The sequence below is a fragment of the Alnus glutinosa genome, chromosome 11 (genome assembly GCF_958979055.1).
Source record: "Alnus glutinosa chromosome 11, dhAlnGlut1.1, whole genome shotgun sequence".
Taxonomy (NCBI): domain Eukaryota; kingdom Viridiplantae; phylum Streptophyta; class Magnoliopsida; order Fagales; family Betulaceae; genus Alnus; species Alnus glutinosa.
Genome location: NC_084896.1, coordinates 18969798 through 18987573, shown reverse-complemented (window position 1 = coordinate 18987573; position 17776 = coordinate 18969798). Strand labels below are relative to the sequence as shown.

Below are 17776 nucleotides of genomic sequence, written 5' to 3'. Positions count from 1 at the left end.
AGTATAAGGCCGATGGCTCTGTGGAACGATACAAAGCCATACTTGTGGGAAAAGGCTTTACTCAGACATATGGGATTGATTATGAGGAAACATTTGCTCCAGTAGCAAAGATGAACTCAATTAGGGCTCTACTATCTATAGCAGCAAACTTGGATTGGCCTCTACATCAATTTGATGTGAAAAATGCATTTCTTCATAGAGACCTAGAATAAGAAGTATATATGGAAATTCCCCCTAGATTGGAAGATTCATCCTCAGTGGGAAAAGTGTGCAAACTAAATAAGGCTTTGTATGGCCTAAAACAATCTCCAAGAGCATGGTTCGAGCGGTTTCCCGGAGCTATGCAAAGATTTGGTTACAAGCAGAGTCAAGCTAATCATACACTCTTTATTAAGCATTTCTTATAAGGAAAGGAAACAACTTTAATTGTGTATGTTGATGATATTGTCTTAACAGGAAATGGTGATGGGGAAATATAGAACTTAAAACACCGTCTTGCTAACAAGTTTGAAATAAAGGACTTGAGGAGTCTGAAGTATTTTCTCGGCATTGAAGTAGTAAGGTCAAAGCATGGTATATTTGTCTCCCAACAAAAATACATACTTGATCTTCTTAAGGAAACAAGAATGCAAGGATGTAAAGCCACTAACAATCTAGTAGAGGTAAATGTTAAACTGGGAGAAGGTAGCGAGAGCCCTTTGGTGGATAAGGGCAGATATCAGCGATTGGTTGGACGATTGATTTATTTATCTCACACCCATCCAGACATTGCATATGAGATTAATGTGGTGAGTCAATTTATGCATTCTCTGCGAGAGCCTCATATGGAAGCAGTTTATCACATTCTTCGCTACTTAACATCGTCACTGAGTAAACGGTTGTTGTTTTCTCAACATGATCATTTGAAAATAGAAGCCTATACAGATGCAGATTGGGCTGGCTCGACTATGGATCGACAGTCCACGTCAAGTCATTGCACATTTGTGGGAGGTAATTTGGTTATATAGCGGAGCAAGAAACAGTATGTGGTTGCCAGATCTAGTGCAGAGGCAGAATTTAGAACTATAGCTCAATGAGTGTGTGAAACATTATGGTTGAAAATGCTCTTGACAAAGCTTGGGTTGGACTCCAAGGACTCAATGCAACTGTATTGTGACAATAAAGTGGCAATCAATATTGCTCATAATCCAATCCAACATGATCGAACCAAGTATGTTGAAATTGAATGACACTTTATTAAAGAAAAACACCGAGAAGGTATCATTTGCACACCATATGTGAAGACATGAGAACAATTGGCGGATATGTTGACAAAGGGTGTGTCTAGTAGTATTCTTCATTCAGCCTTATCTAAGATGGGCATGCGAAATATCTATGACTCAACTTGAGGGGAAGTGTTGAAGATGGAAACTATCGACATACTATGATTCTCCATTATTTATTTTGATTGTAATATTGTTTTTATTTCTTTCCATATTAGTCTATAGGTTTCTTCTATTTAAACCTATGCAATTGTATGAAACAAACAAAAGCAATAAGAATTTCTTTCTCTCTTGTTCGTTCGTTATTTTCTACTTATAAATACCCCACCCTATACGCTCTTCAACCTATTTTTGCCCTCTCTTGGTCAATGTATTCCTTGTGAGTGTGTGAGAGTGTTTTGAAGGAGGAACTCTTTTCACCCTAAAAAGTAACTTTCTTAGCTTAGTTCGTTTTAGTAGAGTTATTATGTTGCTTACGTACTGTTTTGATTATAGCTCTAGCTAGTTTTACATCTTTGCTTAGTTTTGGCTTTAATACAAGCTAAACGATGCATTAATGACTTGATGAGGTTTGATGTACTAAGTTCTATATGGAGATGTTATTGTGGCTTAGGATACTGTTAATGATCATATTAAGTCCTTATGACTTACCTATATGTAGTTTTGTCACTTTTAGGTCCAGAAATGGGATTCTGCCTAGCACCAAACGTTCAACACTTTTGTCCGAACAGTTGACAGTCAGGCAGTGAACCTATTTTGAGCTTATTTGAGTTATAAGGCTTGTTTAGCTCATGCTTAAAAGTAATGATAAGTATTTTCTCAAATTTCGAAGTTAAGGAGTCCCGAGAGGTTTTTGTGGAACCCTACAAAGCTGTTGAGTAAAACCCACATAGATACTTATTATTTTTTACCGCATTGTATGATTATTTTGTGTAGCAAACATGCATGTTTACAACTCACATGAAATACACTCTGATTATTGTGAACTCTATTTTGTGAAAATGAGTTATGAATAACAAGATAATGAAAATAATGAGTTTATAAAAGCATGCATTTAAAAGACGGTAAATATTAAATTGTATCATATAACATGGTATATCGGTACATGTGATAATGGTCATGGGCTTATTATTATACAGTTTAAGCCTATGGTCAAAAAGATTTATAATTATGTTTTGATATGCCTTGGATCCAATGGTTGTTTTCTGACTGGCACACAATGTTTGAATGGGGGTCATAGTTACGGCTTTGCTAGTAGCATAGGCCACCCGAGGTCAGGCTGAGTTAGGCTGCTAGTATACGATGGTATGCATACAATATACAGGATACCGGTGGTGTATTACAAGTCACTCGTGACAACGCCAGCCCTGCTGGGAAGGGTTTAATATCCTGGGTAAACCATATGGAGTTGAACTATAACATGATTCTCTTATTATAGTATATACTATATCTATGTTGAATTCATGACCATTTGTGAAATGAGGAACTATAATTGTACATTGTTGCATGTGATTTATATCTTAAACATTTTAAGTTCACCATATGATAACATGTACATCATGTATATTTATGCTCACTAAGTCGTGGACTTACGTTTGTATATTTCTCACCTATGAAACATGTATTGTTTTATACTTACTCTTGAGGATGACGGATCCCGTGAGGAGGATGATTTGTTTGGAGGATAAAGTCAGGATCATTTTTTAGGAGCTAGACCCTGTTTGGTTAAAGGGTATATGGGATGACGATGGAGACACCTATCGCGACATGTTAGAGATCCTACATTGATTTACCTTCTTAAGAGTAGGCCTTAAATCTTAATGTTTTTTTATTACTCTAAGACTCGATTCGCAATATTTAAGCTATTTTGGAGACTGGTTTTTTACTGTGATATTTGGATAATTAACTATGTTATGAAGTTCTAGTCTCTCTCTGGGTTTTCAAATTGTGAATTGTAGGTTTTAATTGCTATCTTTGTGTTATAAGTGAAATTTTTCCACTACAGACTGTCTTTAGAGATGATGAGGTCCCTTTGGTCTATTCTTTATAGAATGAGACTAGGAGACGAACCATGAAATTAACTATCAGTTAGTTAATTTCACTTGGGCGTTACACACAGAGATTTTTCCTTGGTGTCAAGGTTTTCCTCTTCATCCACATAAATCATATTGATGCGTTACAACAGCTCTAGAAAAGATCTTGACGCATGACAATCTGCGTTGACGAAATATAGTGGTGGTGCAGTGGTATTGTATGTGCAAGAAGAGCGAAGTATCCATTGACCAGCTATTACTTCACTATGATGTTGCACGTGATATATGGAGCTATTTTCTTATTTTGTTTGGGGTGGAGTAGGTTATGCCGAGACGGGTGCTAGATTTGTTGAGTAGCTGGGGCAATTCGTTCGGTTGTAGTCAAGTTAAGCAGATTTGGAAGCAGGTTCCTTTAAGTGTGATGTGGGATCTTTGGCGTGAGAGGAATGCTTAACACTTTGAAGATGTAGAAACCTCGGTGTTGGAGTTCCATCGAACAATGCTTAATACTTTATTTTTATGGGTCTCGGCTCATCATAGCTCCAGTAGTGTTACTTTGGAGGAGTTTTTAATTTCATGCTCTTACGGTTCTTACTTTTAGGAGTACATTTGTATACTTTCTGTGTACTAGGGTTGTGCATCTCTACACTTTTTTAATGAAATGACATTATTTATCCAAAAAAAAAAAAGCAAATCACGTTGATGCGTTGAATGATTTGCATCTGTGTGGTTTGATGCTTATGTGATTATAATAGTTTTTATTTGTTATTATAATTTGTAGTAATTACTTATTCTGCTGCTTTGGGGTCTAAATTGGAGAGTTATAATTCTCAAGTGGAATGTAACACCCCGCTTTAAGATTAGGGTTAAGAGTGTTTTGGGTTGGCTTAAGTATTTTTGGGGTTGGTCTTTAAGTCCCAAAGTAGGAGGAAGATGGGATCTTTTTTTTGGACACTTGGGAAGGTTCTGTTCAGAACAATCGATCAGTTTAGAGAGAGAGGGAGAGAGAGAGAAGGAGGGAGGACAAAATGGATTTTCAAAATGTTGAAGTCCCTACCTTCGAAAGAGGTAAACCCTATGTCCTAATCAAATTTCTTTTTGTGTCTTAAGCTTGTCTAACATGTGATTAGTTTATGTTTAGTGTATACCTTCTATTGGTTTGTAATTGGCTACATTCTGTTGGACAAAATCACTTCTATGTAATGATGCTTATTATACAGGGATATTGTTTTATTCAGAGTCTACACTTCAGTTTTAGAGCTTCAAAAAAGACTGTGCAGAATTCAAAGCAGTTAGTTCAATTCCCTTGCAACAGTCCGGACAACGTGTTCTACCGTCCGAACGCTCAACTGTCCAAGCATCATCCGTCCGGACAACGAGATATTTTCGTCCGAACCTTCCTCTTTGTTGAGAAGCTTCGAATTGTTCCAGCTTGCATCTATCTGGACATCTTAGTAGCACGTCCGGGCGCCGTTCAGTGTTCGATCAGCTATGGGATTTCTTTCCAAAAACACAGATATGGGAAGATAGCTACAACCGTCCGAACAATGTGTATTCCTGTCAGGACGCGCTCATTCATAAGGCAAGTCGTGCATTCAAAGTTCAACTGTCCGGACGACAGTATTCATGTTCCGGACACTCAAGCTTCATATATGAAAATTGCATGCATCAGATCAACCGTCCGGACGACAGATGTTATGGTCCAAACGCGTCAAGCCTTGCTATGGAAATTGCGTGCAGCCAAAGTGCAACCGCTCGGACGCTAGGGCAACATTGTCCGGACCCGGTTCTATTCAGGAAAGAATTTCAGCGAATTTGGAAAGCTGATCACACAGTTGTCCGTCCGTACGCATTATGTCTACCGTCCGGACGGCGCCTAGGTATTTCAAGTCAGACGCTCATTTGAACCTGTAGCCTATAAATAGAGGCCCCTAGGCTTGAGAATTGCAAAAATTCAGTAGTGAATTCCGTAGTGTTTAGAGAGTTATATTTTAGAGTTATTGTGCTGAATCGATCTCTCTCAAGTTGTTGCCGTTGTGTGCTGTTGTTGCGTTAAATTGAAGTCTATCTTAGGGGTTGGCCTTAAGGTAAAGGATTCCATTGAAGACCCCTTCAAGTAGGTGACTTGGTTGGGAGGCCTTCGTGTTGGGTTACACGTCAGAGTTCAAGGTACGACCATTGCATAAGGGTATGTAAGTGCTACTGCTTTGTAACTAGCTTTGTCTTCTAAATAGTGGATATCTTGGGTTTAGTTGCCCCAAAGTGGTTTTTCTCTTAATTGAGTTTCCACTTCGTTAACAAAATTCTTGTGTCATTTAATTTATGCACTTATATTATTTTTTTAACACATTTTGCACACACACATGGTTAAAATAGAAGTCATCTATTTTTCACTTTTGGCTTTAAGTGTGTGGGTTTGTTGTTTGAGAATCCTATAGTGATTTTTGTGGTTTGATGATGATTCTATTGTTAGAAAGTTGTAATCTTTTGGAAGCATGTGTTATTTCGTTACTGTACTATGCATGACTTATGGTTTTAGAAGACTAAGTGCAGATCTATGTATTTAGGAGGATTTAAGGAAAGACCTTGTGGTGGCTGGAAAAAAGTTTGGATTTTTGAAAGAAATGTTAGAACTTTGGTGTTGGGATCTTGTATAGAGGTCTGGTTTGTGCCTAGAACAGTGTTGGGAGGTGTATTAGGGACTTAAAACATGTTACATAGGTTAGAGTTAAAACCTTTTTGGATTTTGGAGGTTCTTTATAGAGGACGATCGATCGTCCAGTGCATAACAAACAATCATTGGCAAAAAGATCGGTCGTTGGTAGAAACAATGAAGAACGATCAAATGTTCATAGTAATGATCGAACAGTCAACTGGCAAAATGTCTAAAAGTTTGATTTTAGGGTTCTTAAGTGAAATTTAGATTAGATGTGTGACTATTCATAGAATGTTTCGCAGAATTTTGACTTGGTGATTTCGAGGACGATTACCAAGGAGAACTTTACAACCAAGGTGATGTTTTATTATCTATCTTTGCCATGTGATCACTTGCTAACTTTAAGATTTAGATTGGTAATATTTTTAATATCTGACTGGAAGACCGGTCTTAGACCGAAATACTTGATGTTATCTATGTTAAGTTATGGTATAATGTTTTTGTTATTGTTCTGATTATTATTATTCTAACAAGGTATAGTAATGGCTATCTTATTATATAAGTGATTCAGTCTTCTATTGTTTGCTCTCTGATGAGGGTCTCATATCCCTTGGAGCTTATTTACTTGGTAAATAGGTTTGAAGATGCGCACCGAGTTCATTTCTAATTAATTAATTTTGGGGGCTTTACATTTTCATGTTGTCATTCTGGCCGTTTACATTGTTTAGGAGAAACATGTTGAAATGGTCATTCCATCCTAGCTAACATCCAAAGGGACATTATTCACCCACTAAAAATTATATTTCTTACCTGTAGCTCCAAAGATGGTTGGTCCATTTTGTCGAGTGTGTTTGATTGCAGATTTTGCCTTTCAATTACCTGCAACACACTTCAAACAACAAATGAATACTGATTCAGTTCTTTCCTCCTTTGTTTTCCTTTGAATAAAATGAAAGTAGAGATGCAGTTAAAAACTTCTAAAATATACTACTTGTCTTGAAGTTTAAGATAGTTAATGTTTTTCACATCAGAGATCTTTTTTTCTTTTTTTCCTTTCAAAAAGATTCAAGAGAAGAAACTTCAGCCTAGTGACTGAAGATGTATAGCTCATATTGACATATTTGCTATAGTCCCCAGGCCAACTGTGGTTAGGGATAATGCCCTAAAAGCTTATTTCTTTTGGTATGGCATTTTCAGTTAATTAATAAGGTTGTTTATTGTATGAAATTTATGAAAACATTAGACATATAATATTTTTTTTTTTTGATAAGTAATGTCAATTCATTAATAAAGCATAGAAGGGTGCAACATTAATACACATGAAGTATACAAGAGTGCCCCTAATAGGAATGAACATAAAATAAATTTAAAAAATATGCATAAGTAAAAAATTCAAGCTATGCTGAGAAGCTATCCAAATATACATCGTGTTGAGCAAACACTTCCTTAGTTCCACCATCGATGTTTCTACATCTTCAAACGCTTCCTTGGACATATAATTATATACATGTGTGAAATTTATGCATGTGTAGACTGTAAGTTATATTGAATATGGTTTAGGTATGTTAATGAGATTATCACATAGAAGATCTAAGTCATAATTGGTGCGGTTACAATGCATTGAACCGAACCTCATGAGTTGTTATTCTACAAACTATTGTCAATTGAATAACTAGAACGCACGAGTGCTTATTGCATTAACTCTCTCAATCTTGAAAGGAATGTGAACTCAAATGTGAATTGCAGGTCACTTCAATACATTTAGGGAAGATATTTTATGGTAAAAAAACTCGATGTGTTGAATGATCACATCTAGTATTGTAAGAACACTACTCCTCAATATGGAAAACATGATCACTTTTATTTTTTAATCAAAATTTTATGAAATGTCCCATTGGGATAAATTGAATGAGAATTGATTATTCTAAATCTCTAGCCAAAGTATTTGAGTAAAGCGTTGCTAAAATTAAATGTAATCAATGAAATATGGCTTCAAGAGTACAAGAATAATCAAGAGATTAAATTGGGAACTCAAGGATTCAGAAGTTGTGAATTAAATTGACAAGATGTCTCATGACTTTAATTTCACTATAGATATTTCATGTAGGGTTCAAATGCAACTTTAAGAAGTTAAGAGAGTTTTGATTAATCAAAATAAATACTAGACTACAATTACAATTTTTTAGTGGAATAAATTATAATTAATGATAACCTAGAACAAGTTATGAGTTGACGAGTCTCCTAGGCCCATTGAAACGATTTTATTTTCCCTTTAGGTCCCTTCTCAAACTAATTATTATCTTTTCAGGTCTTGACCTAATTGCACAAGGAAAACCCCCTAGTGGCCATATATATGGTGGATAGGGTTCTACGTTCTCCTAGTCCTATTTCAACTAGGATTCTTAGTCTTACCTCCCTAATAAGTGCTGAATGTTACACATTCAAGCTCCTTAATTTACATATGTTAAGCTCTTAGTTTTGTTATAATTTGATATTTTGTAATGTTTTTATATTTGCTTTTATTTTACAGGTTTTGGAAGAAAATCCATCAAATTCCAAGATTATAAAGAAGTCGGCAAACTCACTTTTAGAAAGATTCAACTCCAAATTAATTTTGAACTTAACAAAACAAAAGTCGGAAAAATCCATTACTTTTGGAATAAATCCAAACTGATTTGTTACTGTATTTTAATCATAACTTTTCGCTCAAGTATCAGAATAGGTGGCGTTGGAAAGCTAATAAAAAATATAATAAATAACTCAAAAATAGGTTTTTCCTAATTTGAACATTTACTATGCCAAAATTGCCCCACAATAAAGGACTGAAAATCTGTACAAATTTGGAATCATTTTTCTACTTGGATTGGAATTTCAGAAAAGGAAAAGACTTGTACTTATGCTATTTGGACTAGGAGACCTATTTATGATTTTTCTAGGATTCCTATGGCTTCTAGAGCTTCTGTAATCACTATAAATAGGTCCCTAACCTTTGAAGATAAAGAAACAAGCTTTGGGGAAGAATCAAAGACTACTCAAGAAGGAGGTTTACTCTAGTTTTTCTTTTCCTTTATTATCTTCTTATGAGGATGAGTTCCATCCAAATTAGTTGTAGTTAATTACACTTTTGTTATGGCTCGATTGAAGCCCTAATCATGTCCCCTTAAGGTTTCTAATTAACGCCTTTGCAACAATTCATATATTGATGCTTAACTTGATTAATTCTAGTTTCTTGAATTCCTCACATGTTTGTCTTTTGCTAGGCTTGTGGTATGAATTTGTTATTCATGTCAATTTAGATGACTAAGTCCTAGGCATAATAGAGTAACGAAAGAACCACGACATAGGTTCTTGGATTAATCAACATAAAGATAACTGGAATAGATACTATGTTCCAATCTGAGTGTGTTTAACGATTTCCATAGATTTATGCTTTCTTGAAGAACTTAGAATATACCATGCTAAATCCTTCAATGAAGATGTTGTGAATACACTTGTGAAGTGTCCCACATTGCTAAGATATAAGAAGAGTGAGGCGTTTATATAGCATTGTTGGGTCCAAACCCATGAGCTTAAGCTTTTGGGTTGTGTGGTGTCTCAACAATGCTATGTAATGGGCTTACTAAGAAGGACTTCCCCAAGGTATCTCCCCGACAACTGCTTCGTTAACATGCCTGCTACATTCTCAAAAGTGTGGATCTTCTCAATTAACAAATCACCTGTAGCAACCAATTCCCTGATCTTGTGAAACCTCACATCAATATGCTTGGTTCTCGCATGATACACCTAGTTCTTTGCCAAATAAATGGTGCTTTGATAGTCACAATGTAGCCGAACTCCACCTTGCTGAATACCCAGCTCCCTGACTAACCGTCTAAGCCAGAAAGCTTCCTTTACTGCTTCAGCCTCCGCCATGTACTCCGCCTCAGTTGTGGACATCGCAACAGTAGACTGGATCATGGATCTCCAACAAATAGGTCCTCCTGCAAGAGTAAACAAATACCTTATGGTCGACCTCCTGTCATCCAAATCCCCTGCATAATCTACATGCACATACCCCACAACCGACACATCACTATTTTGTCTGGCAAAAGAGATGCCATAATCTATAGTACCTCTCAAGTATCTAAAAATCCACTTGACCAGATCCTAATGCTGTCTCCCTAGATTTGCCATGTATTTGCTTACCATACTGACTGCCTGAGCCAAATCTAGCCTAGTACATACCATAGTGTAAATCAGACACCCCACTGCACTGGCATATGGGACCTTGGACATGTCTTCAGTTTCTTCAACTATCTTTGGACACTGTGAGTTAGACAAACGAAAGTGATTCGCCAAAGGTGTACTCACCGGTTTCGTATTCTCCATGCTAAACCTCTCCAGCACCTTCTTCACATAGCTGGCATGAGATAGCCACAATCTCTTGGCATTCCTGTCCCTGCGAATCTCCATCCCAAGAATCTTCTTGGCTGTGCCCAAATCCTTCATGTCGAATTCGTTGCTCAACAATGCCTTCAAATTGTTGACCTCTATCATACTTCTAGCTGCAATAAGCATATCATCCACGTATAGTAACAGAAAAAATAAAAGAACAATCATCAAGGCTCTTCACATACACACAACAATCATATTCACATCTCTTGTAGCCAATTCTGATCATGTAGGAGTCAAATCTCTTGTACCACTGCCTCGAAGACTGCTTCAGCCCATAAAGTGACTTCTTCAACTTACAAACTAAATGCTAATGTCCAGGTTGACTGAACCCTTCTAGTTGCTCCATGTAAATCTACTCCTCCAAGTCACCATGAAGAAAAGTTGTCTTCACATCCATATGCTCCATTGCCATGTCATAATGTACTACCAAGCCAATATCACTCTAATGGAAGTATGCCTGACCACTGGAGAAAATATTTTCTCATAGTTAACCCCTTTCTGTTGTGAGTACCCCTTCGCTACCAAGTGAGCCATGAACTTCTCCCCCCCTTTTTCTGATTCTGCTTCCTTTTTCTTGAACACCCATTTACACACTAACGCCCTTTTCCTCTCTAGAAGATTCACCAAATCCCATGTCTGATTCTTGTGCAAAGAATCCATCTCTTCCGCCATAGCACCCACCCATCTACCCTTTTCCTGGCTATTGACATGAGTCTACGTGTCAGCTGAGTTGTCCGGACACCTGAGCGAACATGAACTCCCTATGGTTGCTATCTGCTGAACCGTTCGAACCCTTCACCGAACTCTAGAGGGCGTCCAGACGCTTCCTCAAGCCGTCCGGACAGTTACACAAAATATGAGCCACTTGTTCCCGTAGAAGAAAAGAGTTAAAAGTAGATACCATGCCTAACTCATTGTTAGAGAAATCAATAGCTATCGGAGAAGATATCTTTCTTGTGTGGCTGGTAAACATTAAGTATCATGTTATGAATTAGAGCATTGGCATTGTTAATCTTAATTGAGTATGATTAGAGGTGGATATCGAAGTCCTACCTTACTTCTTATTATAGTTCATCAATATTTTTCTCTTATTATATCTCATTAACATGTTTAGTTCTTCTCACTTATCTTAGTAATTTAGGAAAATCTTTTAATGCATAACTTACCAATCCATGTGGGAATGATCTCGTATTTGCCTACAATACTATCGTTTTGATCTTTTGCACTTGCGAGTGAAACGTACAAATATTTATCTTTTTATTTAGATAAATATTTACACAACAAGTTTTTGGCGCCAATGCCGAGGATTGGGTTAAATTGTGCTTTCTATTTATGTTAATCTAAAAAACAATATATATATATATATATATATATATATATTATTTCTCTCATTTGTTTTCGAGTGTCTTCTGCAGAGTTCAGATTCTGGTCTTGCGATTGCCTGTACAAGCCATATACGCTCAAGCACAACTAAGATCGAGTGCAATAGTTCCTGGGCTCAAGCGCACTCATCTAGATTCCCACTCTCCAAGGTTGCATCTCCAAGCTGGTTAGATTGACCTAAAATGGGACAATTTTCTAACTATCATTATGAGCATATGAACACACCGTTCTCTAGACCAGGGAATGACTTATACTATGATTCCTATAACCCGGCAAGGAGCCGACAGTCTAATTTCTCGTGGCAAGCTCAAACTCCTGAAAATCAAACACCTCTCAATTAGCTCCACAACCGCAGTATCAGGCCGAGCCACACCTTCCAGAGAGTTCTGACTTTAAAGAAATGGTGTCAGCTATTTTTCAGCCAAATAGAGGCAACTAATCAACTGCCGCGGTCCATCGGCAATAAAAAAGCTCATGAAGAAGAGCCATCTCCCATCTTTTGGCCACAATAATACCAAGAGGAGCCATCTCTCCTATTAGATTCAGACATTAATGATAAAATTTTGAATCTTATAAGCGAGAAGACTAATCAGATACATACCCAATTTCTCACCAAGGTAGACGTCAAGATGGAAGCTCACTTTGAACAAATTATCAACCACCTCAAAATAGAAAGAGAAGAAGAGCTTCAAAGTTTGTTGGTGGCTAATCCTAATGGATATTACGTGGAGGATTGGAGTTCATCCTATCATGAGCAAGCTATCACCACATTGAGGAGTGAAGAAGTGGTAGAAAATCAGGAGGAAGAGGTGAAAGAGGAGCAAATTGAGGCCTCATAGAATCTACATTGGGAAAAGGGCAAGGAAGTGAGCACTGAGGCTTCTTCAGCATCAACTCCTATTCTCGAATTACCAAGAGGCCATGAGAGTAGTCTGTTAGGGATATTAGATGAGCAAACTAAGGTCATCAAAGTAGAAAAACTCTCTAAGTATTCTCCTCATAGTATTTCAGTTCATGATTCCCTTCTAGATGAGAAGTTGTTGAGAATTCTCAGAGTGATCTACCCCGATCTGTGAACATTAGGAACTACCTTTCTGTAGGTAGAATTCATTCTCTGTGGTCCAAGAGAAGAAAAGATTGGTGCTTCAAGTTTAAACTTAAAAGCTACTACCAAAAGCGCTCAAGCAGTCCAGGAGCTCAAGCGCATCTACCCAGATTAGTGATACTGAGGCCACTGCATGCACTAAAAATCTATATCCTTTAAAGAATTCTGGTTTTGTTTTTACTTATTGTTCATTTTATTTTAGTTAATTTTAGTTTTATTGTGGTTCATTTTACTATTCTTTTTTTTTTTTTTTTTTTTTTTTAGTTTTCCTTTCCTTGGTTTTGTTTTTCTAGTTTGTTTTTTAGGGACAAGTATTTTTGCATTCAAGTTTGAGGGTATGCTACGAGCCATGCATAGTCCAACAAGTTTTCTCATCTCTCGGGTATGATCTTTCAATTCTATCTACACATTGAGGACAATGAGTAATTTAAGTTTTGGGGTATGGGATACACACACCTTTTGTTCAAAAAATAAAAAATAAAAAATTGCATGTTCATGTTATTTTTAATACTTTGGTTGATCTAAAAATTGTGATTTGAAGTTCATTGGTGAGCTTAGAATGTTGAACACATCATAATTTGAAATTGACTCTAAACAACTAACTTTTGGCATCTAATAATCACTTGTTTCAATCTAAACGTCCACTAGCACATTAGCATATAATTTGTGAGGAATGACATATGAATCTGATTGTGTATTTTTCAATGTCTTGGGTGAAGATGGGTGACTTTTTGGGTGGATACCTTGGCATATATAATAATAATAATAAATTTTTTTTTTTAAAAAAAAAACCATTTTTGAAGCTTTCACTGAGTAACTAGACTTCTTACCTCATTAAACATTGAATGTTTACATCAAAAAGTAAGAAATTCAATTTGGTTAAAGCCATGGCTAGTTTAGCTTTGAAGCCTTTTTTACTCGAGTTAGTAAGCTCTTAGGGATGTTTCCACACCTAGTGCGCTAAAGCCATCTAGTTTGGAAGCATTAGCCTAACACTCGTCACATGGATCAATTAGAAAGCTTAAGAGAACTAAGCATTGCACAACCTGACAAAAAAAAAAAAGCACTTGCTATTATGCCTTGGTTATTCAATCTAATGGGAATCCCAATGAACTTTAAGATATTGAATCATTGCACATTGGAATTAATTTGAAGCCTCATGATTATGTGTTAATTCATTTTACACTAAATTGAGCTTGTGATACCTCAGCCTGTCATGTGTAAGTGGTTAGACTTTGGAATTTCATTTCATTTGAAGATGGAGTTTAACCTTTTAAGCTTGCTAATGAATGAGGAACATAAATTTGGTGATACTTAACTCTTTTGGATAAAATGAATTTTTGCATAATGTTTATGGGTATCGTTTCTGACAAACCCTCACGAGACTTCACTTGTCTACTAGGAAGTCCTAGGAGTTTAAAAGGCTTATTACATACGCTAAATGCAATTGTTTTTCCTGTGACAAAGAAAGTAGAGTAGTTATTGTTTTAGTTTTCCTTTTATTTTCAGTTTTGTATTACTAAGGAAATAGCAATATGTTAGTTTTGGGGTGTGATAAGTGCTGAATGTTACACATTCAAGTTCCTTAATTTACATATGTTAAGCTCTTAGTTTTGTTATAGTTTGATGTTTTGTATTATTTTTGTGTTTTCTTATTTTTTACAAGTTTTGAAAGAAAATCAATTAAATTCCAAGATTATAATGAAGTCGGCAAACTAACTTTCGGAAAGATTCAACTCCAAATTAATTTTGAATTTAAGAAAAGAGGATTCGGCAAAATCCGTTATGTTTAGAAAGAATCGATAATGAGCACATCATTGTATTTTAATCATAACTTTCGACTTAAGTATCTAATTGCGGTGAAATTGGTGGCGTTGGAAAGCTAATAAAAAATGTAACAAATATGTCAGAAATAGGTTTTTCCTATTTCGGACATTTATGCCAAAATCGCCTCGTAATAAAGGACCACAAATCTGTACGAATTTGAAATCATTTTCCTACTTGGATTAGAATTTAAGAAAAGGAAAAGACATATAGTTATTCTATTTGGACTAGGAGACCTATTTTTAATTTTTCTAGGATTCCTATGGCTTCTATAGCTTTTTTAATCCCTATAAATATGCCTCTAACCTTTGAAAAGAAAGAGACAAGCTTTGGGGAAGAATCAAAGGCTACTCAAGAAGGAGGTTTTCTCTAGTTTTTCTTTTCCTTTATTATTTTCTTATGAGGATGAGTTCCATCCAAATTAGTTGTAGTTAATTAATTTTGTTAGGGCTCTCTCTTTAAGGTTTCCAATTGGCACCTTTGCTACAGTTCATATATAGATGCTTAACTTGATTAATTTTAGTTTCTTGAATTTCTCACATGTTTGTGTTTGGCTAGCATAGGCTTGTCGTATAGATTTGTTATTTATGTCAATTAGGATGACCGAGTCCTGGACATAATAGAGTAACGAAAGAACCCCGCAACAAGTTCTTGGATTAATCAACATAAAGACAACTAGAATAGATACTATGTTCCAATCTGAGTGTGTTTACCGATTTCCATTGATTTATGCTTTCTTGAAGAACAACTTAGTAGATACCATGTTAAATCCTTCAAGGAAGAAAAGAGTTAGAGTAGATAGCATGCCTAACTCGTTGCTTAGGAAAATCAAGAGCTTTAGGAGAAGATACCATTCTGTTGTGGTTGGTAAACATTAGATATCAATTTATGAATTGTAGTATTGACATTGTTAATCTTAATTGAGTATAATTAGCGGTGGATATCGAAACCCTACCGTACTTCTTATTATATTTCATCAGTATTTTTCTCTCATTATATCTCATTAATATTTTTAGTTCTTCTCACTTATCTCAGTTATTTAGGAAAATTGTTTAATGCAGAATTTACCAATCCTCGTTGGAATGTTCTCATATTTGCCTACTATACTATCGTTTTGATCTTGTGCACTTGCGAGTAAAACGTACAAATATTTATCTATTTATTTAGATAAATATTTGCACAACACTCCACTAGGATTTATATGCCTATATAAGGGGATCTTGTGTGCATAAGAGCCCATCTGGTCCTATAATCAGAATTAAGAGGAGAATCAGCCCACACATCAAGACAAGCTAGCTGACATACTTAAGGTATGATGCGGCTTTTTGTTTTGAAAAATCAGGTGATATGTTTTCTTAAAGCTCTTTTCTTAGGAATCTTCTATTGTATCTGATGTGATTAAATTACATATATGTTCCCAAAAATTGGTATCAGACCAGCGCTTCATAGATTGCATGGCTCATATTGAAATTTTGATGAAAACTTCAACACTACTAGTAACATGCGATCACTATAGTGCTTGCCAGAATTTTTTTCCAGCAAGCTTTGTGGCTTGTTTCTCCATGATTTTGAAGTTATACAACACACACTTTGAAGTTTACACATATTGCTTTATATTTACTTTGTATTTCTTTATCTGGCTTGCGTATCATATAGGCAGCCTTGCGTTTTATCAATTCATTTAAGGTCCTACGTTTTGTTTGCTTTTATGTCATTTTAGATAGGGAAATATGATAGCTGCAATTTTGTTAGAATTGGGTAGTACGTAAGCTGCGTAGGAGGAAGGATGAGGGAGATTTTAAAAGGATATTGTGAACTGTCATTCTCCAAGAGATTTGGGCGTCTCGGAGATCTCTATTTTCAATACACATATTATTCAGCATTTCGTCCTTGTTATTTCATAATCTTCAAATATTCATCCACTACTTCATCTTCTTTATATTTACAAACCTAGAAAGCCCCTTATAGATTCTTAGTCATTTGGGATGTTTAGAAACATGTTAGGACCTTGATGATCATTACGTCAAGCTGGTTGCATGCTTGAATGATGTTTTCATGTGATTAAATCAAAACAAGGTTGCCGGAATTTTTTCTAGCAACCAATTTTCATGTTATCAATTCTTGTTTGCTCTATTAATGATGAATGTTTGTTGCTTTAATTGATATAGCATGTTTGCTCTATTATTGTCTCCCTCTATCAACCAAAGGGCCCTTGACTTCTATCTCCAACACACTTCTTCAAGATAGATACTCTTCTCAAACTTTTCAAAATAACCTTCTTTCTTAAGTTTTTCATCTCCAATTAATAATCTTTCCCCCATTTGTTATTATGGGTTATTTGGGCTATTTCTATGTTGAATCGAAGTCCTTTGAGTTAAGATCGAGAGTTGGAAATGGGGGATGTCGTCTTGCTAAATGGAGCAGAGGAGTATTTCATTCGGTGGTCATGGATTTCCAAAGCGTGGTTTGGATGCTACACATGATGGAGGAATAGATGAATGGATTGATGTCTAAAGAGTTTTATAGGTCTCGTAGGGTGGGAGACTTGGTGATCATCTTGCAGAAACGTCAAAATCATTATGGGCAATTTTTGGAGATTACTGAATATGGCAAGGGAGGGAGATGTAGCTATATATACCGGAAGGAAGAGAAAGCTGTGGATGGGGGAGTTGTATTTCATAATTGAGGATGATGGTGAAACATTTTGAACCGGCTGGAATTGCAGGCCACCGAAATAGGCATCTTGAGGACCAGGTGCGGCCATTGGAGGCCCGTCGAACTTTCGCGATTGTGGTTGCAGGGCAGAGGGCAAAAAAGGAAAGCGAAACACTTAGCAAGGGTAGTGTGGGGATATTGCCATCCAGCCTAGTAGCATTTCGAACGAATTTGGAAAGGAGAGAGATGTGCTTGGAGATCATGCTGCTCGTTCATGGCCTAAGACGTTGAAGTTTGCTGAAGAAGGAGCTTTAAATGAGCAAGCGTTATATAACTTGTTTTTAATGCTCAAGAAGGATGTGGACAGATGTATGGAGCATCTTGGACTGGGCCGAAATGCTGATGAATTGGAATCGAAAGAGGG

General features: G+C 36.2%; 1 protein-coding gene across 3 annotated transcripts in view; it reads right to left on the bottom strand.

The window, feature by feature from the left end:
* LOC133882062 (MADS-box protein JOINTLESS-like) overlaps positions 1-17776 on the bottom strand; it is a 154115-nt gene that overhangs the window by 89153 nt on the left and 47186 nt on the right. For all 3 annotated transcript variants that reach the window (XM_062321163.1, XM_062321164.1, XM_062321166.1), the window contains exon 3: positions 6762-6840. In XM_062321163.1, coding sequence (XP_062177147.1) covers positions 6762-6840 — 79 coding nt within the window. The remainder of the gene's footprint in view (positions 1-6761; positions 6841-17776) is intronic.